At 52.8% G+C, this 24,488-nt stretch overlaps 2 protein-coding genes across 53 annotated transcripts in view; both read right to left on the bottom strand.

Annotated features, from left to right (window-relative positions):
• EPB41 (erythrocyte membrane protein band 4.1) overlaps positions 1–14,003 on the bottom strand; it is a 65,154-nt gene extending 51,151 nt beyond the window's left edge. For 32 of the 50 annotated variants that reach the window (XM_085518443.1, XM_015883445.3, XM_085518447.1 and 29 more), the window contains exon 1: positions 2,194–2,402. Coding sequence is in view for 5 of the 50 variants with exons in the window: in XM_085518437.1 (XP_085374563.1) it covers positions 13,940–13,988 (49 nt within the window). In the remaining 45 variants the exon portion in view is untranslated. The other 18 variants (XM_015883444.3, XM_085518457.1, XM_085518459.1 and 15 more) reach the window with 10 other exon arrangements.
• A 1,074-nt stretch (positions 14,004–15,077) lies between these two features.
• On the bottom strand, positions 15,078–18,753 carry LOC107323923 (CCN family member 2-like). Of its 3 annotated transcripts, XM_015883487.3 has the most exons (5): positions 18,469–18,753; positions 16,829–17,042; positions 16,240–16,491; positions 15,708–15,916; positions 15,078–15,497 (listed from the first exon to the last, which is right to left on the bottom strand). In XM_015883487.3, exons 1-5 carry the CDS (start codon positions 18,529–18,531, stop codon positions 15,186–15,188), a joined length of 1,050 nt encoding a protein of 349 aa, XP_015738973.2. In that variant the 5' UTR covers positions 18,532–18,753; the 3' UTR covers positions 15,078–15,185. The 3 variants fall into 3 exon arrangements, with proteins under 3 accessions (XP_015738973.2, XP_085374607.1, XP_085374608.1); XM_085518481.1 differs by lacking the exon at positions 18,469–18,753 and having other exon boundaries at positions 16,829–17,273; XM_085518482.1 differs by lacking the exon at positions 18,469–18,753 and having other exon boundaries at positions 15,411–15,573; positions 15,611–15,916; positions 16,829–17,273.
• Between the last annotated feature and the right edge of the window lie 5,735 nt (positions 18,754–24,488).

The raw sequence follows: 24,488 nt of genomic DNA, 5'->3' as shown, positions 1-24,488 counted from the left end.
TGGACAGACACAAATCCCCACCACGCTGCAAACTCCAGCTCCTGGGAACTTAAGGAAGCACAGAACTGATGGGAACAGAGCAACAGATGAGAAGGATACAGCAGAATCTTGATGCATTCTGCTTGCTTAATCTACAGAGGATTACAAGGAAAGCAAAGCACCAGGAGAGCAGAACAAGGATTGCAAAACATCGCTGAGCCCCGACTATGAGCTCCACTTGATATAGAAAGCACAGCATGGGGCTGCCTAACCCTAACCCTAACCCTAACCCTAACCCTAACCCTAACCCTAACCCTAACCCTAACCCTAACCCTAACCCTAACCCTAACCCTAACCCTAACCCTAACCCTAACCCTAACCCTAACCCTAACCCTCCTATATGGGAAGGTGGGACAGCACAGACCCAGGTGAGAGCAGTGGGAGCGTTGGCACCTCTTGATGCTCTGAAAAGTTGCATTGGGAAGAAGTGCAGCTGGGGAAAAGGAGGTAAATTCAGAGGTATCAAAGCACAAAGGGTGATTAAGAACTGCTATAGGACTGCTGTAGTACCCCTATGAAGGACCCCTCGCAATAAACCAATGTCTAACTGCTCCACTCCATTGCCCTTTGCTGCCAGGACTCAGCAAGCAGAGAATCACAGCATCAGCAAGGCTGGAAGAGACCTACAAGATAAAGAGCACACACACATCTCCCACTTAACCCCCCCATACACACACAGGCCACATCCCTATGCTCACATCAGAGCAGAGCAGCTGACACCCCAGGGCTCAATGCCTTGGAGCTGCTCAGCACAGCCCCGCTTTGATCACTAATGAATGAATTTGTAAACGAGGCTTCTCGCCATGGAACCACAGCATCTATCAACCCCGCTTCGCATCCATTTCAATATTTGCTCAGCAAATGGAGAATGGGAACAGACACGGTGTGTTTTGCTGCTTTCACCCAAATCAAATGCTGTCAAGTTGCAAGCATCACATCCAGAACTGCCGGGATGGAGTGCAATTGGTGAAGCAATTCTGGGCTGGAGCAGCACAGGGTGCTCAGAGAGGGGCAGCACAGAGATCTTGCCCCTATATCCCCAATGGAGATGCTGGGGATGCTGCCCCCCATCTGTGCTGCTGCGCTCCAGGGGGGGATTTGGTGCACATCATGAGCATAATGCAATTCTTTCTGTTCTTCTAAGCTGGACTAAGGAACTAAAAACCAAAAAACACTCGATATTTCTCTCTGTTTGCTACGTCTGATCCGGCTTTAAAAGTAAGAAGCCTTGTATTTCTCCCAATTCAACCTCAGCAGCAGATGATGTTTGATAGAGAACCCCAGAACACAGAGTGCATGGGGCACTGTGCCATGTCAGCATAAAATCATTGACCCCACAGCCTTAATTCACACCAACCCACAGCAGAGATGCACACAGCGGTGCTCCAGGTTGGCACCATTTGCACACAACATCCAATAAAAGCAGCGTCTGCAAGCAGAGCATCCCCACAACCACAACCATGAACACTGAGTGAGCTGCCAGTGCATGGCACATAGAGCAGCTCCACATCCACATGGAGCAGCAGAGCAGGAGACCCTGCAGGTCTCACCCCATAGGGATTATTTGATGCTGATTATTGAAAAGCGAAACTAAAATCTGCGTTGGAATTGGGACAATTGAAGAACTGAGCTCTAAGCACATGAAGCTTTGTACGGGGGGTGGGGGGGGACAGTAGTTTTGCAAGCAGCAAATGCAACACATCACACACCTCAACGTCAGCTCCCTCCCAGCCCTTCTAACACTGCAAACCTTGCATTGCAAGGGAGAAAAGCCAGCAGTGCTGTGCTGCAGGTGCATCCATCCATCCATCCACCCCATTGCCAACTGCTCTCCTGCAGAGCCGTGGCCTTGCAGCATTGCACACACACACACACACATGCAGGCTGTGCAGTGCACGCTCGTCACACCCGTGCACACACAGCCAGCACCGTGCAAGCAACACCGCAGACACGCAGCGCTTGCACAGCACGCACATGCAACGCGTGCATCACCCACGCAGTGCACGCCCGCGTACAACGCAGCACGCACGCACGCCGTGCACACACACACAACGCATGCACCGAAGCGCCCACGCCGTGCAAAACACAACGGCGCGAGCCCGGCCGCACCGTGCACGCGCACACGGCCCCGCGTGAACGCGCGCACTTACCCACCCGCCTCTGCTGCTCCTCACGCAGCGCACCGGGGACCCGAGATGAGCCCTCGGTGCGCTGCCTCGGGGACGAGCCGAACCGAATCGAACCGAATCGAGTCGAACCGAATCGAGTCGAACCGAATCGAGCCGAGCCGAACCGAACCCAAGCAATCCGATCCCGCCGGCAGCGTCCCCCCAACCTTCCTCTCGCCCTCCCGCCCGCACTCTGGCTCTGCCCCCGGTCCCGCCCCCACCCACAACACTGTAGTAAGTTCCCATTGGTGGATCTCAGGGGGCGGGACGCCGCGCTGCGCTCCTATTGGTCGAAGGGAAAAGGCGGCTGGCGGGGAGGGCGGGGGGAGCGGCTGCGTTCACCCCCACACACTCAGTTCCCCCTCGGGGTCCGAGCTGTGCGGTTGTCCGCCCCGCTCCCTCACAGCCCCGATCCCTCACAGCCCTGGCGGTGTTACGGCCCCCAGGGACCGGGATGTGCTCACACACAGCCGGTTTCAACGGGGAAAGGCATTAAAAAGCGTCCTCGCCTCATTATATCCCAAGCGGCCGGGCTCCTCAGTGACCCAGATTGAGGAGCGCGGCCTCTGAGGGAGAGAGTGAGGAGTTACCTCAGGGAGACCAGGAAGGACCTGGGCTGATGGGGTTCAAAAGCCGCTCTGAAAATGATTTTGTTGCTTAATTCAACGTGATTTAAACCCAAAATCCTCCCCTGTGTCCAAACAGCAGCTCAAACAATGTGTGTGTGTGGTGAAGCTTCGCTTCTTCCTTCCTGCACAGCCCCAAAGTGACCTCGGAAACCTCATAGGAAGCAATGGACATTTCTTGCATTCTTCACTAAATTCAGTTTGCTAATATTGCAGGTATTTAAAGAACTCCCCCCCCCTCCCCTGGTTTAAGTCGCTCATAGGAGTCCCTTCGAGATGGGGAATTATTTCAATAAGTCAGGATTTCTTGGTATTCAGCTGCCACATATGGCACTAAGGAAAGGAATTACATCCATGCCAGGCATTTGTTTGTGATCTGGAAGGCAGGAGCCGTCCCTTTGAAGCTGAAGGGCTGCTGTGGGGTTGCTCCATGCAAAGCAAGCAGGACTGATGCACAGCACCCAACCTGTGTGTGTGTGATGAGCACACAGCTCTAGCAAACAGCTCTAAGTCTGCCTGCAGCACCTTAATTGCTCCACGGCACCAGATTAGCTCCAGCTGAGGTAAGTTCTTCATAAAAATACCCTTTATAAGGTGATCTGATGCCCTGCTGGTAGGATTTGTGCATTAACACAGGGCTCCCACTTTGCTGATGGACAATGCGTTCAAAGCATTACAAGCACAAATAATAAACTTCACGTAGCCCTCCATACCCCGAGGAGCTGCTCTAAATGAGGAATTCCCAGTCTAAACAAAGGAACTATGTGGAACGCTGCTATCGGTGCTTCCTCCCCCAAAGCAAAGAGAATTTAGGATGAAGAAATAGTCAGGATCACTCCAAGCCCTATAGGAAAACAAAGAAAGGAAGCTGGCCAACTGGATCATCCATAGGCCACTATTCTAAGCAAGCTGGTACTGTATGTATTGTAATACTGTATGTATTGCAGCCACAGTAGGTACATTCAGTTTCTGTGCCACTTTGCTTAGCAAGTGAGCATCCTGAAGGCAGCAGCAGCCATTTCACAGAGCAAACAAGGTGGGAGGAGAGCAGGTGGCTTTGCTGTGCCATTGCTGGCCCTCTGCCCTTGGCTCCTCATCCCACATTTAGTGTCACCATCAGCAGTGCAGAGCTGGCCGATAGCAGAGGGATGAGGCGTAAAGGAAATCTCCCTTTGGCTTCACGAGCATCGTGTAAAACAGTGATTTAGTGGTAGACAGCAAAAGAAAAAGCCTGTGGTAATTCAACCCCAACTGCAAAGTGAAGAAATATTCACAGGGTCACAAAGGAACAGCATCACTTTACTACAATGTGTGTGCATAGCAATGGCAGCCTGGGATATCCACGCTCACCCAGCTCTGTACCAAACGTTGCTGCAGGGATAAACCCCCTCCTAAAGCAACAAGCAGCTCCATGTTGGGCAGGTTATTAAAGGGCCCAACACACTCTCCATAGTCAAACAGCCTTAACTTTGCTATTGTGAATCCACTTGGCAGCACAGCAGCAAATACCAAGTTGTGCTTCAATCCAAGCTGCTTCTCCTGCTCTTTTTCTATGTGGATCCTCTGTTAGAGGATTTTCCTTTTATTGTTTTTAACCACAGGAGTTGTGCCACTTAAAGGCTGTCGGTGCACAATTAAAACCACATGTTCTTTAGTTTTTAGTGGGCGTGAGAATCCAGCCACTCTGTATTTTTGGAGCTGGGTTGGTGTATATGGGGAGATGAGGAGGGCAGGGGGGAAAGCTGGGCTGCTTCCTCTACACATAGGGACTGCAGCCCTAGAACCATGGTGATTTTTAAGCCCAATCTGATTTTTAAACCTAATCTGATACACTGTTTTGCTACACAGCACAGCAGCTCCAAGGAGGAGGAGGAATGAAACAGGAGGACAGGATCTGTCCAGGCTGTGTGCCAGCAAAAGGAACAGCTCCCTGGAAAGTCAGCTTTGTTCCAGGGCTTAGAGGCAGCGTGCAAAGCATGTTTCTGCCAAGATGCCCCATGTAAAGATTAGAGGAGGTCAGCTTAAGATGGCAGGGTTGAGTTTTCATATGGTGAGTGTTTCTATGCTGAGAGGGAGATGCTTTCCCCCTGAAGTTTGGGTAGGAGGTATTAAACATTCAAGTGGCTGCACTTAAAGGAGCTAAAAAGTGCTTAGAAACCCCTGTGCATGGATGACAAGCAATGCTGTGAGTACAACTAGTGCATGCTCAAGACAGAGTCAGTGTGGGGCTGCCATGGGAAGAGCCAGCAGAAAAGATACGACATAGCATCAGGCCATGAGCACACCCTCATTTCAATCATTTCCCACTTTTTCATTCCCAAACAGCCTTTGTGGAAAGAAGACATGACCAGAAACAAGAGGAACGTGCTCATGGCGTGCCCCTGCTCCTTCCCCATCACTACAAATACCAGGAGATGCTGCTAAAAACGCTGTGTTTGGGCAGCAGGACACTGGAGCCCTGTGCCAGCCTTCTACACCAAACACAAGCAGCCAGCTTGGCCAGGGACACAGCTGTCACTTCAGCAGGGGACACGCTCAGCTATGCAGCCTTTGTTGAAACAAACCTAAAAATAACAGTTAGTGCCACCTAGGGACCAGCTCTAAGGCAGGGACACAGAAGAGCCGTACCACAAACAAAGGACGTCAGTGGCTGATTTACTCCTTGCACGGTTGAGAAGTCAAACTGCAGCAAGGTGAGGCAGCTTAAACAACACCAGGAAGGTGAGCGTGGTTTGCATTGCAGCTTCTCCCCCCCCACGGTGAGGTGCAGCTTTCACAACAGATTGTTCAAGCACAGATCGGACTCTGCACTGCTGCTCCCCCAGGCTGGGCAGAGCATCCCTCAGCTCTGAGCATTCTACTTCAGCAGATAGAGGGAAGCAACCATGTTCCATGTTATGGAAGAGCAATGTCAAAGGAGCAGCAAGCTACAGCCAGGTGCTCAAAAGAGCCCTCTCACCTACAGCAAAACATCACATAGAAGCTGGACCTGCACATTAATGGGGGATACCTGCCCAGAGACATTCACCATGGAGCAAATACTGCTTGTAAGCGGAGCACAGCCCACCTCATTTCTCCCATAAACAAGAACTGAAGCGCTCTGCTCAGTGCTGCTCCCCCACCCACCTCCTTGGACCTTGCAGGGTTTGTCTTAAGCTCCTAACGGGATCAGATTTGTCACCGCCCCGAGTCCTCTCTCCAGATGATCCCACAGCCTAATGCAGCACAGCCAGAGCCTGCTGAGAGAGGCAGTTCTGCAGGTGCGCAGTGATTAATTGGTGCACATTTCCATATCACAAATGAAAGGGGACCAAAAAAGAAAAGAAAGACTTCTAAGCTCAGTTGAAATACAGTATATTAACCTTTGAAAATGGCAGTCATGGATACCAGCTTCAAAAAGATTGATATCAATAGGGCAGAATCCCAGAGGGCAGCATCACATCGCCACCAGTTTCTGTGAAGCTTTACAAAATAGGGCGTTTTGGGCTTTATTGAAGGTTGTATATTTCCCTGCTCATTTTAGGAACCTGAAGCTGATCTGATTTATGGACAGAACCCAAGCACTGGGACCAGGAGGAAAGGGGAAATCAGAAGGCCTGAGGAAAGCTGTGAGTATGGATGATAAAGCAGGAGGGGAAGGAGCTTCAGCTGAACCGCTGCCATTGCCACAACTAAATGCTGACAGTCACCCTGCGAAAAAGGTTTGTTACTGAACACACACTGTGCTTCCACAAAGGCACAGCTGCAAGTTAACACGGTGCACACAGCAAACCTGCCGAGGGAGAGATGCAGCAATAGCTGCAGAAACCAGATCTCCCCCTTTCGTCCCGCTTCCACCGCATCAGAAAGAAGCTAATAATCATTAAGCTGCCATCTTTTATTTCTAATTATTTGCCTCCACAGCAGGGATCCTGCAGCCATCAAGGAGGAGGGAAGCGAGTCTCAAGGGAGTAACTGTTTTGAAGAGGGCTCGCAGCTGCCACTGTGTGAATGGCTCTCCAAGAACAGTAGCAACTGCTGCAAGCTGCCCACAGAGCTGGGAGCAAAGCATCTCAGTGAGGGCTGGATTGCAATGTTGATTTTTAGGTCAACTCAAACAGCTTTTCTTATGCAACAAGGGATACAGAAAGCTCACACGCTTTGAGGTTTTTTTTTTGTTGGGTTGGTTGTGTTGTTGTTTTTTTGCTTTCATTTAATTAGATGGTAATTCAGAAGGCAGCGCTGCTATTTTAAACGACACAATGAGAAGTGTTTCACTGCCTTGCAAAGCGCTGAAGTGGAAGCAGTTAAAGCCAGCCCTAGAACTTGACGCTGCTTTGGATTCTGACCATCTTTTCTGATGGGGTGGGACAAACAGGAGGGATGCCCCGCTGCCCCAGTGCCAGGAGGGACTTTGAGCAGAACATTGGAAGGCAGAAAAGCAAAAGACCTCATTTGCTCTTCCTCTTTGAGCTACACTTGGAATACAAATGACAGGAAGGCCCAAGTTTACAACAACATAACAGCTGTTCAACAGCTCCATGCAGCAAGAACCTTCGCTAGGAGAATACCTCAGTCAATTAAGCAAGAGAGAAACGATTTCATGAGCAGGTAAACACCGAGATGACAACGTGCAGCTCACAGCACCACCAGAGCCAACACACAGAAGGACACACCTCTACAACAAACAGCCCTGAACATTCTTCCACCAGCACACACCTCCCCTGACCTCACTGAAGATCTCAAATGATGGCGAGGTATGTGAAGGTCCAGAGCACCACCCCAAATGCCACAGGTTCCTCTTGCTGTTCCTGCAACTCAACCCTTGTCTGTTTCTGCTCCCCAGCTCTTCTCACGTCTCCCCCTAGAAGCTGATGGTGGTACTCTCAGCACTGCAAGGCCAGGAAAAGACACTGACCTGCTACAGCTCCCATGTACTTTGTGTTCACCTCAGAGATAAGCCAGGCTTAAGGATGGAAGCCAACCTGAGCCATCTGATTTCTCCAGGTAAGGGTCAGGGTTATCCCTGTAAACTGCACCACAGAGCCTTTATCTTTGAACAAGATACCACTTGGCCTTGTTTGCTGACCGAGATTAACACCAGGTTTCCTCTACCATCATGGCAATACCCCAAGCAGCAGGAATACTGACAGACATACATTGCATTTTGCTAATATGTTTCTTTAAACTCCAGCTCCAGGCAAACACGCTGCCTGCATCTCTCCCAGTTAAACCTCTTGTGCAGAAGGGTTTTATCCTGCATCCAAATGACTGCTTGGGGTTTGGGTGGCAGCTCGGCACCTCTGATCAAGGCAGATTCTCTGGTTCATTAATTATCCTTCTCTTAGAGACTCAGTAGCAAAAACCACTCGTTCAGAACAGGAGACAGTCACACAGACAGCACTTCACTGGGTTCTGTGTAAGAACAACAGGTTCATACTTGGGTCTGATTCACCTCCAGCCCTCCCTGTGTAATAATGCTGAGTGCAGAATCAAACCATCTGCTTCCACAGCCTTCTCAGCCACCAAACCCCTGCTGAGAGACCACACAAACCCGCTGCACCGAGAGGATTTCCCCCCACGCAAAGAAGGATCTCCATGACCATAAGCTGGAAGTATCAGCACCCAGGGCACTTCTTCAAGCTCCTGCAGGAAAAGCCCCAGGCTGCTCCCTGCAAAGCCACACACAGATGCATTTCTACCCTGGGGGAACCCAGCACAGCTGCAGCCTCCAGGGAGGCTCTTATACAACTATAGAAGCAGCAGCTCTTGGGAGGAATTTGGGGAGAAACAGGGAATGCTGCTTGCTGCTACCAGGGACATTTCAAGCTCAGGGTCAGTGCTCAGCAGCTTACACAAACAGCTCCATCTCACACTCCTGGCCCGGCCGCTGCTATATGAAATGCCTTTCACCATCTCAAACATTCACACATACACACGATAAATCCCACTTTATTTAAACAACCAGAAGAAAGAAGGCAGCTCGTTATTAAAGCCCAAGGGCTTCATTTCAGCTGTTCCCCGAAGCAGGACTTACCCAGAGACGAGGCAGCAGGGCAGCACACACAGGCCAGGCACCAGGATCCATCGCAGGGCAGTGCATAGGAGAGAAAGGAGAAGAGACAGCGGTCAGTGAGCAGTTCCAGCCCCACAAGAAAAGCCCTTCACATGCTGCAAATACCCCCCCAGCCACAACGTGCTCCTATTCGTACTTCATTCGCGTAAGTGAAGCACAGCATCTGGCTTTTCTCAGAACAGCAGGTGGAACCGGACGATCACGTTGGGCCACTTCTTAGAAATGTAAACACCGAGTGCAGAAGGGGAAAAAAAACAACTAATAAATCAGCCTGTTACCCAATGCTGATAAAGCAGGAGGAGCTCAGACCGCCGTCCTGTGCTCGGTGTGCTGCAGCAATGCGGGGTGCAGCAATGCAGGGTGTCTGTGTGGCTCAGGTGCCCCCTGGCACAGCTGGGCTGGAGCAGCAATGAGCTCAACCCCGGCTCCTACAGCCTTGCATAACTTCCAACTCCTCTTTTAGGTTTCAACAGGCTGGGGGTGGACTTGGCACAGCCCTCCAACTCCAAAGGGCTTCAACTGAGCCCTCTAGTGGGCTTTGAGAACTCAACAAAACACCCATAGACCTAATTTAATTAACACTCTGCCAGAGGCCTCTAAACCCTAATCCTCTCAACAAAAGGATCATTAACTAAATGAAAAGATTCAAGAGAGCAACGGGTCTCTCAGCTACAGCCAGGCCAGCAGTGTGCTCTGCTGGGCACACAACAGAGCCTTAAAATACCCTCAAATGGTCCTTAGCCCAGGGTATGGTCTGACACAAGCACATGTGGGAGGGACACTGAGCTGCACAGTGAAGGGCACAGGTTGATCCCCATCCTTTGGGATGTGGATGTGTCCATGGACCATCGCATCCACCACAGTGTGACCATCCCTGTGCTGTCATCTCTGGTGAGCTTGGGAGCCCTCAGAGCTGGAGCAGGGGGATTTCAGTACAGAGCTGATTGATTTCAAGGTTCCTATCTGCTGTGTCAGAGCCCAGCAAGCAAAGGGAGCTCTTAAAAAGCAGCCTCAGCTGAAGGCTGGGGCAGCATCTCCATCCAAAGGCCATTTGGGGGCAATCCAGGACCTGTATGAACAGCAGACGGTCATCCCCATATAAGTAAGCAAGAGATGGGATGTACATTCACAGACCAATTCATACCATCAAGGATACATTCCATTAAAGTACAGTCAAAAAACCTTTAAAGTCAGCGGTTCCCAGCCCACACAGCTCACTTCAATGGGACAGAGCTGATGGAGATTTGGAGTTGCCCTTTGCAGGCAGCTCTCATGGAAAGCAACCTCCAGTTTCTAAGCCACACACGGGACCCAGAGGCTGCAAAGAGCGTGTCCACAGGAGGACTCATTATAGGGTAAACAGGAGCAGAATGGAGCTTAATTACAGAGCACAGACAGCTCCCTCCAGGTTGGATGAGTGCTGGGTTTGCTGCCCCATAGGGAGGACATTCCTCATGGACCTGCACAGACACACTGATCCCAATGAGGACCCTCGCAAGCAGCTGCAGAGCCCCAGCCCACAAACATGAGAAGCCAAGAAGAGCAAGACTTAAGGTGCTGCTTGCAAACAAGGTTCCATCAGCAGCAGCCTACACAAGTCTCATTGCAGATGCTACTGCAGCCCCACCACAGGTACCAGTGCCCTGAGTGTGGTGCTCAATGGAAACACCTGCCCAGAGTCTGACCAAAGCCCACATCCAATCTCCACCCATGGTGCTCACCAGGGCAGAGGGCTGGTCACACCCCAAGGGCTGACACAGCCTGGGCTGGGCTCTAAGGAAGGACAGAGGTGCTTTAGCACGTTCCTTCTTCACAAACCAACCCGCAGCACCAGCCAAACCCATCACAGAGCCTTGCTGGAAAGCACTGATGAAGCCCCCCATGTTTCCAGGACAGCTGCTGCCACGCAGAGCCCTCCCTGCCTGGAGACACGGGAACAGCCGTTCCCAGAGCTAATGAGGCTGTCCTGCTTTGACCCGGGGCACTTTTCAACAGACACAAAACAAACAGCCCTCTATGTGTTCACCTCCCTGAATAAATCCCACGAGCTTCCATCTCCCCAGCGAGGGCAAGAACACAGATGGTCACGGAGATTAAAACATACAGAGAATTAACAGCCCCGTGCAAATGAGCTTCTCCATCCAGCCCAGTGCTGCCAGGTGGCACTTGGAGCAGAGCTGGGACACAAGCAGCACGGTTTGCTGAGCTGCAGTCACAGCCCCATGTCCAGCAATACAAAGCCAGGGTGTGCAGGGGAAGGGAGATGCAAAGTGCCAGAGGATGCACTGCAATAACCACGGCTGCCTCAGCCCAGCTGCAGTCGATGTTTCTAAGGGGCAGCTTTCAGAGTCAGCATCTGAATTAGTGCAGATTGATGGGGATGACTCAGGACGGGCTCTCAAACCCCTCCTGAAATGCCAACAAGCAGCTGAACCCAACCACAAGGAGCTCAGGAGGGAGGGTACAGAAATCCAAGCCCTGAAAGGCTGGTGCTGCCTGGCAATAAAACCATCCCTGCATCCTCATTGTGCTGCTTACCAGGATGCTGAATAGTCAATGCCAAACCTCACCACGTGCTCAGTGCACTACCAAGTGCTGACCTCGCTCCTTGCTCCCCCAACAAGGCTTCCCCTTAGTCACCTATTCACAAACAGCAGCAGAGAACACTTTAATAGGATTCATTAATTTAATTGAACGCTGCAGAGGATGTCGGTGACTTCGTGTTTGCAAAGGATGAGCAAAGGAAAGAGCAAGGACAGGCCCTGCTCCTAAAATGCTAATTGGATATAGGAGCCCTATAAGGCAGGGAGCAGCTGCTCAGAACCTCTTGTGAACAGCAAAACGAGTTTCCATCTCAGGAGCAGGCACAGATTAAACACCACAAACAGCCCTCTTCACTGTGCACAGTGCATTCACCCCCCTAAATAAAATAATCAGATCTACAGAAACAACCAGGAAGTTCAGCAACTTGGAGCACTGACAGCAGCAGGAGGATTTTCCAGGCCTTCCAGCTTGTTTTGCAAGCCCTGTGTTATGTAAACCGCTGCCGTGCCCATCGTGGCGGTGGGGCTGGAGCCAGCTGGCAGCCACCACTGCAGGTTGGGTGCAACATTCCATCCCAGGCACCTTCCACCATGAGCTCTGAGCACTGAATGCCTTGAGCTCCACGTGGAATCGCTCAGCAATTCATCAGCTCCACAAGGTTTGGGGTTTGCCAGGACACTCCAACCTGGCCCAAAGTGCTGCCCCAAGCAAAGGCTCCCTACACCATGCAACCAACCCCTGGCTTTGCTGCTGGAGGGGTGAGCAGCTCACCCAGCTCCAGGATGCAGCACAGGGACACATCCAGCATGTGAGCAGCTGGGAAAGAGCCGGGCAGCCCCAGGGAAGAGGATGGGAGCTGGTGTCCCAACACCACCCACAGCTGAGCTCCCTCTGCATCCTAATTGAGACCTAACAAAGTGCATCGAGTTACTGGGGGCCGGGCAGGAAAGCAAACATGAGGGGCAGCCATGAGAACTCCAGGCCCCATCTCTGTTCATCAGCAGCCTCTAGTGGGACGAAACATGCAGCCCACTTCATGCAGAGCCCACAGAGGGGTGGGAGCACTGATGGCTGATGGTGCAACACCCCGACACAGAGCTGCCCCCAATGCCCGGCGCTGCTCCTGGCTCAGCAGCGACTGCAGCATCGGCCTGACTCAGCCCCACCAGCCAAAGCCAAACACGAGCCAAGCCCGGAGCTTCATCCACTGCAGCGCTCAGCCTCTGCCCAAAGAACGCAGCCAAAACGCTGCCCTGCACCAAAGCACGGACGCGGTTCTCCAACAGAAGGACCGGCAACACGCCGCTATTCTCCTCCCCGGGCTGTGGCTGTAAATGAAGAGCAGAAGCTGCTACACGTGCGATGGATGCTCCAGCTCCACCCCGAGGGCAGCTCGTCTCGCTCAGCCCCCAGCGATGGGACCACGAGGCGCTGCAGTGCGGGCAGCTCCGACGCTGCTGCGGATGAGGCGGCACTTTGCGGCTCGGAGCCGTCAAAGCATCATAAGGAAAACCGGAGCTGCTCTTAGAGAAGGAGCAAAGCACGGAGCAGCCGAGTGGGCTCAGGCTGAACAACTCAATCCCAACCCCACGAGCTCCGGCTGAGGGGCTGCAGACCCACATCACGCGTGGGGCAGAGGATTAAACGGAGCTGGGAACCTCAACCCGGTGACACCTGAAACTCTGGCACGGCTGCAAGTGACTCCCACGGCCAAACCCGATTACAGTGCGGAAAGAGGGCACGCAGGGCAAAGCACCGAGACCGGCTCGGAACGAATCGGAGCCGCGGGGTTGGGGAGGGCTGCGGGTTGGGAGCAGCACCCGGCTCATGGCAGCCCCTTCCTGCTTAACGCTGGGGTTCAAGGAGCTGCTGAGCACCCCCTGCCCCGCAGCCCCCCCCCGGTTCGTTTTCCCCGAGCGAAAAGGCTCCGGTAAATCAATCCGCAGCGAGAACCGAGCCAAAGCACAGCGCTAAAACACCGACCTAAAGATAGAGAGCGGCCACGGCGGGGCTGGCTCGGAGCCCACCGGGAACCAGCAGCTCCCGGATGGGACCCACCGAGACGGGATGAGACGGCGGAACCGCCGGGACATTCGGACCCGGTTGTAACAGCGGCACGAAGCGAAGCGATCCGAACGGACACGGCACGGGGAGATCAACCCCACACACCGAGCGCTGCACCGGGAGAGCGGACCCTGCAGGGCCCGGGACGGAGCAGAGAACGGAGCCACCGAGCGGGGCAGCCCCGAGAACCGGCCCCACAATAAACGTGAACCGGGACCCCCCAGCGCCGCCCCCACCAACGCACCGCGACCCCCCGCACTCACCGGGGCCGCTCCGCGCTGCCTCCACCTGCACCACCGGCCCCGCCCCCTGTGACGTCACACGCACCGCCCCCGCAACGTTGATCACGCCCACCGGAGTGACGTCACGGGGCGGGCAGGTGCTGTGTGACGTCACCGCGCCATATAAGGCAAAGGAACTACCCCCATTAAATACATACACACCCCGCTTCGGAACCAGCGGCGCTTTGGGCCTCGCAGTCCACGCGATCATCCAACGACCCCGGCGGTGCTGCGGGGTGATAAGGACACGCCCGGCCTTATCGCAGCTCTACACGCAGCCATCGATGATAAGGGAAGGACATCGCAGGGGGGGCTCCTCCATAACACCCCAACACCCAGCACACAGAGCAGCTGGAACCGCTCAGTGCAAAGGGCTGTGAGGATACGGGAAGGGATGTAGGAAGAGAAGGGGTTTATTGGAGTAAAGTGCGACCTGAGCTGAGTTTGGTGCTGCGGGATACACAATGTGAGCGGAGCTGGAGGGCAGAGAGGAGAATTACAGCATGGAAACGCCCCGAGTGGGGCTGGGATACAGAAAGCATCATGTCTGTTGTTTACAGCTTGTGTTGGTGATGCACAGTAGGATGAAGGGACACGGGGTGGGGGCTGCATCAGGGACTGCAAAGGGAGAACGGCTGCTGTGGGTTTGGATCAGCCCCACAGATTTGCTTTGGGATGGGAGTGGGGAAGGAGAAGGGCTCAGCACTGCAGTGTGGCCCATAATCCTGCTGGGCTGCAGCAGTGGGGGATAAAGGGAGGGTGGGGGGGATGGAAAGCACGAGGTCGGGCCCTTCCCTGCATGTTTCTACTCAGATCAGCAGGAAGCAAATGAAAGAGGCTGCTGAGAGCCCTGTGGGCTCACGGGTGGCTGCCCTGGATCCTCAGCACCATGAGATGGAATGTCCAGCTGGAGAAACCCCAGCTCTAAGGGCTCCCTGTCATTGCCCAACTCAGAGCAGATCTGGGTTGATCCTGCAGCTCCCGACCCACCATCAGCAGAGCTGAAATGCAGCTCCAGCCCCACTGTGTGCCCATGAGCCTGGTTCCGTCCTCCTGGGCTTCCCCCATCCCATTCTCTGGGCTACCCTTCATGGTGTGGGCAGCTGAATGGCACAGGGTGCTGTGCCCACCGCGCTCTCTCTGGAGCCAGGCTGGTAGTATTCAGCTCTCCCACCCAGTCTATGGGTGAACAGCTCAAGGTGGCAGCTCAGTTCTGCTCCCAGCTCCTCTGCTGTCAGCCAGCAGCGTGGGGCAGATGGGGCTGATCCCTCATCCACTGTATTAACAAGACCACCAGGACCAGAGGAGGCGAACGGTGCCATGGTGAAGAATGCGGCCCCTCACAGAGCAGGGAGAGCCATGAGAACACTGCAGAGCCCTTCTGTCACCCTGTCCCATGGGTCTGGCACTACTGCCTGTCTGCTTTGACGTGGTCCCCGATCATCCTCCTATGGTAGGTGGCCAGGAAGATGTCGTTGTCCCGGGGGCAGTCGTAGTGGCAGGAGCACGACTTGATGAACATCATCTTCCTCAGGAAGGAATCGCCTTCAGGGCAGTGGAACTGCACCTCAGTGGTGCTGGTGATGTGTGGGGTGCAGCAGCGCCCGTCCACGCAGCTGCCACAGAACTTGGGCCTGTAGGAGCGGGTGCTGGTGCAGCCTGAGAACTCGAAGAGAAGACGCTGGCGGGGCTTTGGGGTGCGCACACATTTCCTCCCCTTCTAGGGAGAGAAGAGCAGCAAACAGCTCAACAGGAATGTGACAGTCAGACCAAAGCTCACCTGGCTTGGAAAGGACCTTTAGGATCAGCAGGTCCAACCCCAACCCGTCCCACTGTACCCATATCCACATCCCTCAGTGGCATGGAGAGAGTGGAAGCACAGAGCAGATCCCAAGCCCCTAAACACAAGGACCTCTCCTCCAATCCCTACCTTGGCTTTCTCCCAAGGGAAGTCACAGGGCCGCACCATGCAGAGCCGCGTCTCCTTCTGCAGGTGGCACTGGGGGTTGTTGTTGGTGACCCGGGCAGAGATTCCCATCCCGCAGCTCTTGGAGCACGCGCTCCACTCTGTGGTCTGCAGCAGGCAGTTCTCCTGCAGGTTGTTCAGCTCCGGCTCCTGCTCAGGATCCTCCCTGAAAACTGAGCCCAGAGGAAGAGACGTGAAGGTCAGGAACCCCACAGGGCCCTGGACAGCCTGATCCGGTGGGAAGCAAAGCTGGGGGGTCTTTAAGGTCACTTCTAACCCAACCATTCTGTGATACCCCCCGACTCAGCAAACACCCAACAGCTGTGCAGGATGCTGAGCAGGATGCAGTTCATCCTCCTGCACTGAGCAAGAGCCTCCAGCTGCAAATAAAGTGACTGCAGGCAGCCAGGGAGAGCCTCCATCCCCCAGCAAACAGCTCCATCCCCCAGCAAACCCCTCCATCCCCCAGCAAACCCCTCCATCCTCCATCTCTCACCTGCCATGATGGTTTCCACGTGCTCCTCCTGGCCTCCCTCCTCACAGACCCACTCCTCACAGCACTTGTTGTGGACCTTCACCCTCCGTGGCTGAGGGCAGTCAGGAGATGGCAGGCGCAGGTCGGCTGAGCACAGCGGGATGCAGCCGATGGCCCCGTCCAGGCAGATGCACTGCAGCTTGCAGGTGGGCTGGAAGCTCTCCCCGTTGTGATACACCTTGCCCTGCAGGTCACACGTTGCACCTTCACGAGCTGAGGAAGGAGGAGAAGGAGGTGTGAGTGATGCTCTGAGATCCGGTCCTGCACAGAGCTCTGCTCCTGGTTGTTGTAAGAGAGCGAAAGGAACCATCCTAAGAGCAGCTGCTTCCCCATATGTCTGCATGAGGGCTAAGAAAGGAAAATCATGCACTGAGTGAGGACCTTTGGGCTCTGCTGTGATCATCCCTTTGATGACCATCTTCCTTCTTTTCTTTGCTCTGATCTCCTTCTCTCTCATCTCCTCGGAGCTTTTCACTCCTCCCCAGTCCGAATTAAAGGAGCAAAACAAGGAAAACGAGAAGCACAGGAGGACGGAACACACAGCTCTCACCTAAGCAGACCCCGCTGCCCCTGTGGATGTTGGAGAAGTCGCAGTAAAGCCCCTTGTGGTGGTCGCAGGGCTTCTGCAGGGAGCACAGCTCACCCAGCTGCCGGGCACACACCTTGCAGCAGCCGCAGGCGTCCAATACGTGGCTGGTGCCAGTGGGACACTGCAGGGGCTGGGAGGGACACCGGCATGGGAACGTGCAGCCCTGGGCTCCGACCTGCAACAGAGAAAGTGAGTGTGCAACAACACAGCCAGAGGTGTGAGAACATCCCATTGGATCAGGGCATCCCATCGGCTGCTGGTTTCCATGCATGGGGATGGGATGGTAGAAGGGTGAAGCATCGCTAGCACAGAGCCTGTATTGAGCTGCAATCCACGCACTGAAAGAGATGATGACAAGCAGCTTTTTTCCAGCTCAGCATCAGCCACAGCCATATAAAGAAACACCCAAAATATCTCCAAACCAAAACAGCCTCTTTCTGCACAACACAGAACCCGAGGGAATTAAACCCAGCTGAGTTTTCCTTCTTGCCTTCGTGAATCATTGTTGGTGCTGTTTGTTTCCTTAAGATCTCACCCCAGAAATCACCCAGCTTTGCTTCCCCAGCACAGCTGCATTCAGCACAACGCAGCATTTCCCCACCATGGCCATGGATGCAGAGGGGTTCTCCCTATAGGACCAGCACTTGGTTCCTCTCTGCTGAAGGTCTGTCCTTAAAACCACCCTATAACTTCACTGGCTACCTCTGCTGGCAGCTCCCATTGAGCCTGAGGAAAGAGCCAAGATGTGCTCCCTGCTTTGCACACACCAAAACCTCTCCCTCTGCGCCCTCTGAAGGTGTGAGTGTGGGATGTGGGCTCACACTGAGCAGCTCTGCAGCTCCTGGGCAGTTTGCAGTTGATTGTAGGGAGCCAACATGTGCCTTTCCAATAGGTTTGGGCTCAGCCCTGCACTCACAGAGCAGAAGAATGAGTGCTCCCAGTATTTGCTTTGGGAGCCAGGGGTTAATTCAATAAGCACAGGGTTGGTTCTGTTCCACGCTCCAAGACTGGCAGAAGATAAAGCAGTCAGAACACGACCATTCCCACACTGGAACCTGAGCAGCAGCTTTATTGCACCTATTAACACAATGAGGCACTCAAAGCAGCAAACTCAACTTCTTCACCGACCCAAAAGACGCTGCAATTAGATCTCATGCTAACAAACATGTTAATTATGCAGCAGTGTTCCCACTGTGTTGCACACAAACGTCCCGAGCAGAACCAGCTGCTCTGTGTGTGCAGCTGGACACAGAACAGACCCAAACCCTGCAGGGTCTGTGGGTTGATTTCTATCTCGGGTAATGGGTATTGGGGGCAGGAGGATGATGTCGGTAATGATGTGTGCTATGAGATCCACTCCTTGCAGTGCTGCAAACACAGCGATGTCACCTCTTGATTCTCTTTCACTCTCTTCCAATGCAGGGCTGGCTCTTGGCTCAGCAAAGTGAGCTGTGCTACCCTCTGTGTGCACCCACAGGGCTCTGCCTGCAGCCCCACTGCTCCAAGCAGCCGGTAATGGACAGACATCCCCAAAGCATCGCATGCACCGAAGCAAGAAGCTGCAGCACCCAGAGAGCAAACAGCCACACGTATGTACATACCCAGTCAGGGGCAAGGAGCAGAAGAAACAGAGTGTGAGCAGCCGTCCCTGCGCTGCCAGACATCCCCAGTGAGGGCAGGGGGGCACTCAGCCCGCTGACACACGGCACTGCTTTCTGCTTCGGGATTTCCAGTCTCTCTTTGGAGCAAGTTGCACATCAGCTTCTCTTTAAATAGCTCTGGGAGGAGGCGTGCCTGCCCTTGAGTGACAGTGCACAGAGCAGCCCCAGATGGGGGCAAGAGGAATGCCCAGATTCCGGGGAAGGCGAGCAGATTCCTGTGGCCCTGGCAGCTGCGGAGCCTGCAGGTCAGTTTTGTTCCACGTGAGGAAACCAAATCCCAGCCAAAGCAAAGTTATTATGTTTGTAATTCTTCCTTCTAACACCAGAAGTATGAAGTCTGTGTCGGCTTTCCCTGCTTACATCCATTCCTTTTTGGATGCAAGAGGTGAGGACTTGAAGAAGAGCAGATACAAAGACTGATTCCTGCACTCCTGCAGTGAGGAGCTGTTTGTTTTATGGGGCAACAAAGAGCTGCAGGGTGAAGGTTGTTGGTAAAGGACAACAGTTCCTGCCAGCAATGGATTTGTGCCCCAGGACTGATGCAGGACAGCACACAGCCCCATCCCAGGGACTGAGTTTCTGCTATTGGAAAAGAAGAAGGGAAGGAGCACAGCAGAGAGCACTGGGAGCCCTTGCTGGGCTGGGTGGGATGGAGCAGGTTGGGCAGCAATGCCGTGCACTGCAGGGAGCAGCATCAGCACACAGAGCCCTACCTCTGGGTTAGGGATCAATGCACAAACATCTTTATACTGGGCCACTTTGGGCCATCAGAAAACAGTCTGTACTCTGGGCCCAGCATCTCACACAAAGGTCCTGCAATTAAAAGCTCGTGGGCAATGCAAAGCTGAGAGCGATTTCCACGCCTCCAGGGCCATGCTGAGGTGTAGCAGCAGCCTGAAGACATGTGTGAACCCCTGTTGTGAACCATGGCCATGGGCAGGAATGCTGGGCTGTGTGGTGTGCATGGAGATGCAGGAGGAAAAGGCCCTGGGAGGAAGCAGCAAGCTGCACCCATCTGTGAAATGGGTCCCTCCTCCCATTTGTTCCACTTCTTAACTCACTGCATGCTTCATTACCCTGAAGGAAACCTGCAGGGCTGTGTGTGGGGGGGTGAATTTAAGGTGGAGTTGGGTAAGTTCATGTAAGGAAGCTTCTTGATCCGGATCCTCTGAGAAGCATCTTCCATCCAATGGAACCTTGTCCAACCCAGTGTGACCCTGCAGGACAGTTGTGAGTAGGTAAAGGACTGAGCTGTGGATGGTTCCATTCCTGTACCAGGCAAAGAGCCCTGAATCATCTCTACTTTAATGCCTTTCTCTGCAGTCATTTCAGTGTTCTCCCTTGTGCATTAGGCTGGAAAGTAACTTCTGGAGACTTTTTGCTTTATCAAAACACAGATGGGGAAGAGCTCGTGGGGTTATTGTGAGCCTTAGGTGTATCTCAATGGGATCTCACCTGAAGAGCTCAGGGGACAGTGCTGAGTCAGAAGGAATCCCAACAAACCAGGCTCACGAGGAAGAGCTGAGAGCCCTTTTCATGCTTCACATCAGCTGTGCTATGAGACGAAGAACCTTTAAAGCAGCACCGCTGTGATCAACAAGGCTTTTCAATCCCTGAATCACCACTGAAACTTCCTGCCTGCTCAGTGCAGACACTGCTTGTGTGCCTTTCCATCAGCCTTCAGACTGAGCCGCCAGGATGCTGCTTGAAGCTGGGACAGCAAGGAGAGCCCTCCCTGAGCAGGGGCTCCCATGACCACAGAGCTGTGTCAGCACCAGGTACAGGGACCTGGAGTTGGACCCAGAGCTCGAGAACAAACCCATTCTCCCTTTTCATAGTCTCAGGGCCTGAAGTGGTGTTTACTGCGCGGCCTCCCACGGGCTTGGCTGCCTGCAGCCTCTGCATGTGCCAACATCTGCTCTGCTCTTTCCCACACTCAGAATCTTTCTGCTCTGAGGGCTGCAGCAAAATCAGCCTTTAGGGGAGACGTGATGGTGCCTGCAAGCCTGATCTCACTCACTGCCTGGAGGTCACTGCCTGCTGTGGGTTCCAATGGCAGAAATATCCAACACAGCTCTAAAGCTGGCACTTCCATAGGAGCCCCTGAGAAAGGATGGGCTGTGCTGAACTGTTTTGTTTGTAAAGTAGCTCCCTCTCATCCTATTTTTGTCAGAGAGTTGTTGAAATTGGACAGCTCTGAAGCTCTTTGCAGCTCATTCAGACAGAGAGCAGAGCCTGTTACCCCTTCCCTGCAGAGGAACTGTTGCTTGGTCCAAGTCTTCCCATATAGCGACCTACCAGACAGAAGGGACGGTTCTTGGTCTGTGCTGGGGGCTCTTCAGATGACATCAGGGACCAGGTACAAGGCAGTAACAACCCTTCCTGGGTGCCTTGTGCTTGCTCTTTTCTTAGAGAACCACAGAACTTGGGAAGGAAGGCAGCAGCATTTCTCCTGTCCTTTCCTACAGAGGAAAAAGCAGCCAGGATATGACCCTGCTCTTCCAGTCCCAGCTAAGTGAAATGGTTCCAGGATCACATGGATGAGATGAAAGTGAATGCAAGGAAGGGCAAGGGCTCTACAGCAGCCATATTATTCATCCACATCCTTCACAGGAAGTTATTCACTCCATAAATACCGTGGGTTACTGCTGGGTCTGGGGTTCATATTGAGTTCAATGGGCTGCACTAAGCAAGTGGTGTGAGTGGGGATGTGTGTGTGCATTTCTTCTCTCTATGTAGAGAAAAGATGCTTTGGGTTCTCCATACCTGACTGACAGCTACAAGGAGCTCAGCTCTGGATCTCACTTTCTTCTAGGAGCTGAGCTTGTTGGCATCGAGCTTTTGGCCTGACCAAAGGTTCAGCTGGCAGATAAACCACAGCCTGAATTGCCACAGCTCAGTCCTCTCCCATTCCAACCCCCCCAGGACCCACTCAGCTGCCCTTCATTCTGTGCCCATGGCAGAACAGCCCCAGCATCACCCCCCAAACCCCCTCATTCCTCAATCAACACTCTCCCCCCTCCTGTGTTTACAGACTGGAGGAACCCAAATTCCTGTGTTACTGAGAATTTCCGCTCGGTTTTGGATCACATTTTAAGATTCCGCTGTTTTTCTTTCTAAGTAACAAATGTTTGTTTTGCTGCAGAAAAGGGGAGCGATTCTGCTCCGCTCACGTGGGTGTAAATCAGGCTTCATTCCATTGAATTTAAAGGGTAAGAGGCAGGAAAGCCCAGAAGGAGAATGCATGGATTTAATGGTGTTTTTGACTTAAAGCTGTTCAGACAGACAGAGAATAGCAATGAAAGCTCCAGCGTGTTGCAGGTGGGCCCTTACAAAAGGCACGTGCTTTCCTAAGGTAGATGCTCGTGACACTTTGTGCTCTATTCCCTTCCTTAAACACTTGGTTGAAAGCAGCTGGATTTGCAGCAGTATCAAAGGGATGACGGGCTGTGCGGGTTTAGTTCTGACAGCTTCAGGTGTCAATGAGAGCAAAGAGCTTTAAAGAAAAAGAATGAAGGTGCAAAATGGAAATGGTGAGAACGCCGCGTTGCAGACACACGTACAGCTTCTATATCAGAGTGTCTGGGCACGTTAAAATCTTTTTCACATGGCTTAGTGTTTGCTGGTGTCAGAGGTGGACGGCCTCAGAGCAGCTGTTTGGCTCATTAGTTCTCAGATATGGAGAATGTTTGTCCTGGGAACAGGATTTATAACGTTCCTCAGCAACGAGAGCCAAGATATTTCAAACCATGGTTTGTAACGGAGCGATCTCCTCCTCCCAGGAAACTCAGCACACAAGTTTCTATTGACTGGGGTAACCAATGAAGCAGAAAAAAAGTCCATTCTACACATTGCAAACCAGTGTTGGTTTTAATCTAAATAAAGATTAACTTGTTGAGTTGATAGATCTGCAGCGTTACCTGACCAATGCGGCTGAGTAGAGAATCTGTTCCCATTCCTTCCTTATGGGAAGAAAGTTTGTGGCATGGGATAACAACAGAGGACTGCCTGCCACTGCCCTTGTCCATGAATAAAGCCTCTAAAAAGGTACAGGTGAAGAACTGCAGGAGCCTTTTCACCCTACTAACATCAGCAGAAACCTATGTGGCACATCAGAGAAGGAAAGGATGTGCTTTGGAATCACTTTCTTGTATGGCCCCTTGAAGGAAGCGCTGCAAGGGCTGGAGCCATTAGCAAGGAGAAAGTGGCTGCTCTCTGTCAGTGCTCAGCTGCTGCAAGGAAATACTTGTGGAACTAAATCCTTTGCCATGCTAAGCCTGTCCCACTTTGGAGCTATTTGTTTTGCACAGGAACTTCAGAGCGTGTGTGTGTGGACCAAGAGCCTTCCACGAAGCACAATCCCTGCTTGGCTGCTCGTTAGCTTGGACACATTGCTGTGCTGCAATTCTTGGGTCCTTCCCGACCTCTTTGAACAAAAAAACAACCTGAATATCTTCCAGGAAGAAATAATTTCATTGACAGAAAAAGCACAAACCTGTTAATGTAACTACTGCTATTAATAACCTGAAAACATCTAGTTTGACACTGGGGAAAGGCCCACAGGAAGCTGGGAGGCAAACTCCAGGTCCTGGTGGCTGTCGAGAATTTCCTGCCTTGTCAGTGCACATTTCCTCTGCCCTTGGGGGGGACAGCAGCCAAAGCAGCCGCATTCCTCCTGCTCACTGAGTGCGGCAGCATCCGAACTTGAGGGCTCCTGATGCTGCTGGATGGCAGTTTAGAAACTAAAGCACTGGGAGAGCTGCACCAAATCAGATCTGGGACCTGGGGGATGCTGCTGGGAGCTCCAGCTCCAAGTCATTCTGAATGCTGCTTCCATACAGCAGCTGCTTCAAGTGGGTCTCCAAGGAGCATTTCACACTGCATGGAGACCCCCAATGGCACACAGCAGCCCCACTGATCGCTCCCCACCTTCCTCTTCAGCCACACCAGTAGTCCTGCAATGGGGCAGCCCCCAGGAGTGCTGCAATGGGGCACAAACAGGCTGTGGGATCACACACTGCTAATGGGGGTCAGGGGGCTGCAGGAGTGGCCAAGCTGGAGATGCAGCTGGTGGGAGATGCCCCACGATGGTGCTGTTCTCATAGCTACGTCCAGCTTGAACACGTTCCCATCACGTTCTGTTTCAGCAGCAAACTTCTGGAAGTCAGACCGTGTTCAATTAAAGGCCCACACGTGGATTTAGGAATCCGGGCAATCAGGTTTGTAAATGTTTAGGGCAGGATTTTTCACAAGCATTTGAATCACGGGCTTGTGCGAATCCGTTCTGCAGCGGAACAGACGGCGAGGTGCTGCAGGAATGGGCTTTAATTAGTGCACACGATTTGGGAGGTTGAATCATTTCTTCAGCCCCGTTTTATAGATGGGAAAGCCAAGGTACAAATGAGGCAGCATGTTTCCCAAGGCTACATTGCGTGCTGGTGCTTAAGCCAGAAACAGCCCCGGCTGCTCCTGACTCCCTTCTTGCTCTAATTACCAGAAAATTCCTCTCTTCTATGGCACAGCCAAATGGTTCCAATAATAAATCCAAGCTGTTGCAAAGATCAAGTCCAGTTGTTTTTTTTTTGTTCACTGCTTAACCCAAAAAAAACCATTTGATTTTCAAAACACACGTTTGGCTTTTCACCAGGGAGGGGATTTGTTTTCCATTATTCATCTGGGTTTTTGTTGTTGTTGTTGTTGTTGTTGTAGGCTTCTTTTTCCCCCCTCCCTCTCTTTAAAGGCCAAACATTGAATTACTCTGCTCCATATAGAGTTCCTAAGCGAGAAGCGCTGCAACCACCGTTACCCCATAAATCATCCTTCTTGCTATAAATACACTTCAGTATTTCCCATTTTGTTGCCTCTATGGCTAAACGTGGCACCTTGAGCAGCCCTCAGGGTGCTTCCCACAATGGAGAGCTTGGACTCAAGTTCTGGAGGCCTTATTTCTGAGAAACAAT

This window comes from Coturnix japonica, chromosome 17 (genome assembly GCF_054131305.1).
Source record: "Coturnix japonica strain WE chromosome 17, WE-NBRP24, whole genome shotgun sequence".
Classification (NCBI taxonomy): Eukaryota; Metazoa; Chordata; class Aves; order Galliformes; family Phasianidae; genus Coturnix; species Coturnix japonica.
This window is presented reverse-complemented; position numbering and strand designations above follow the sequence as displayed.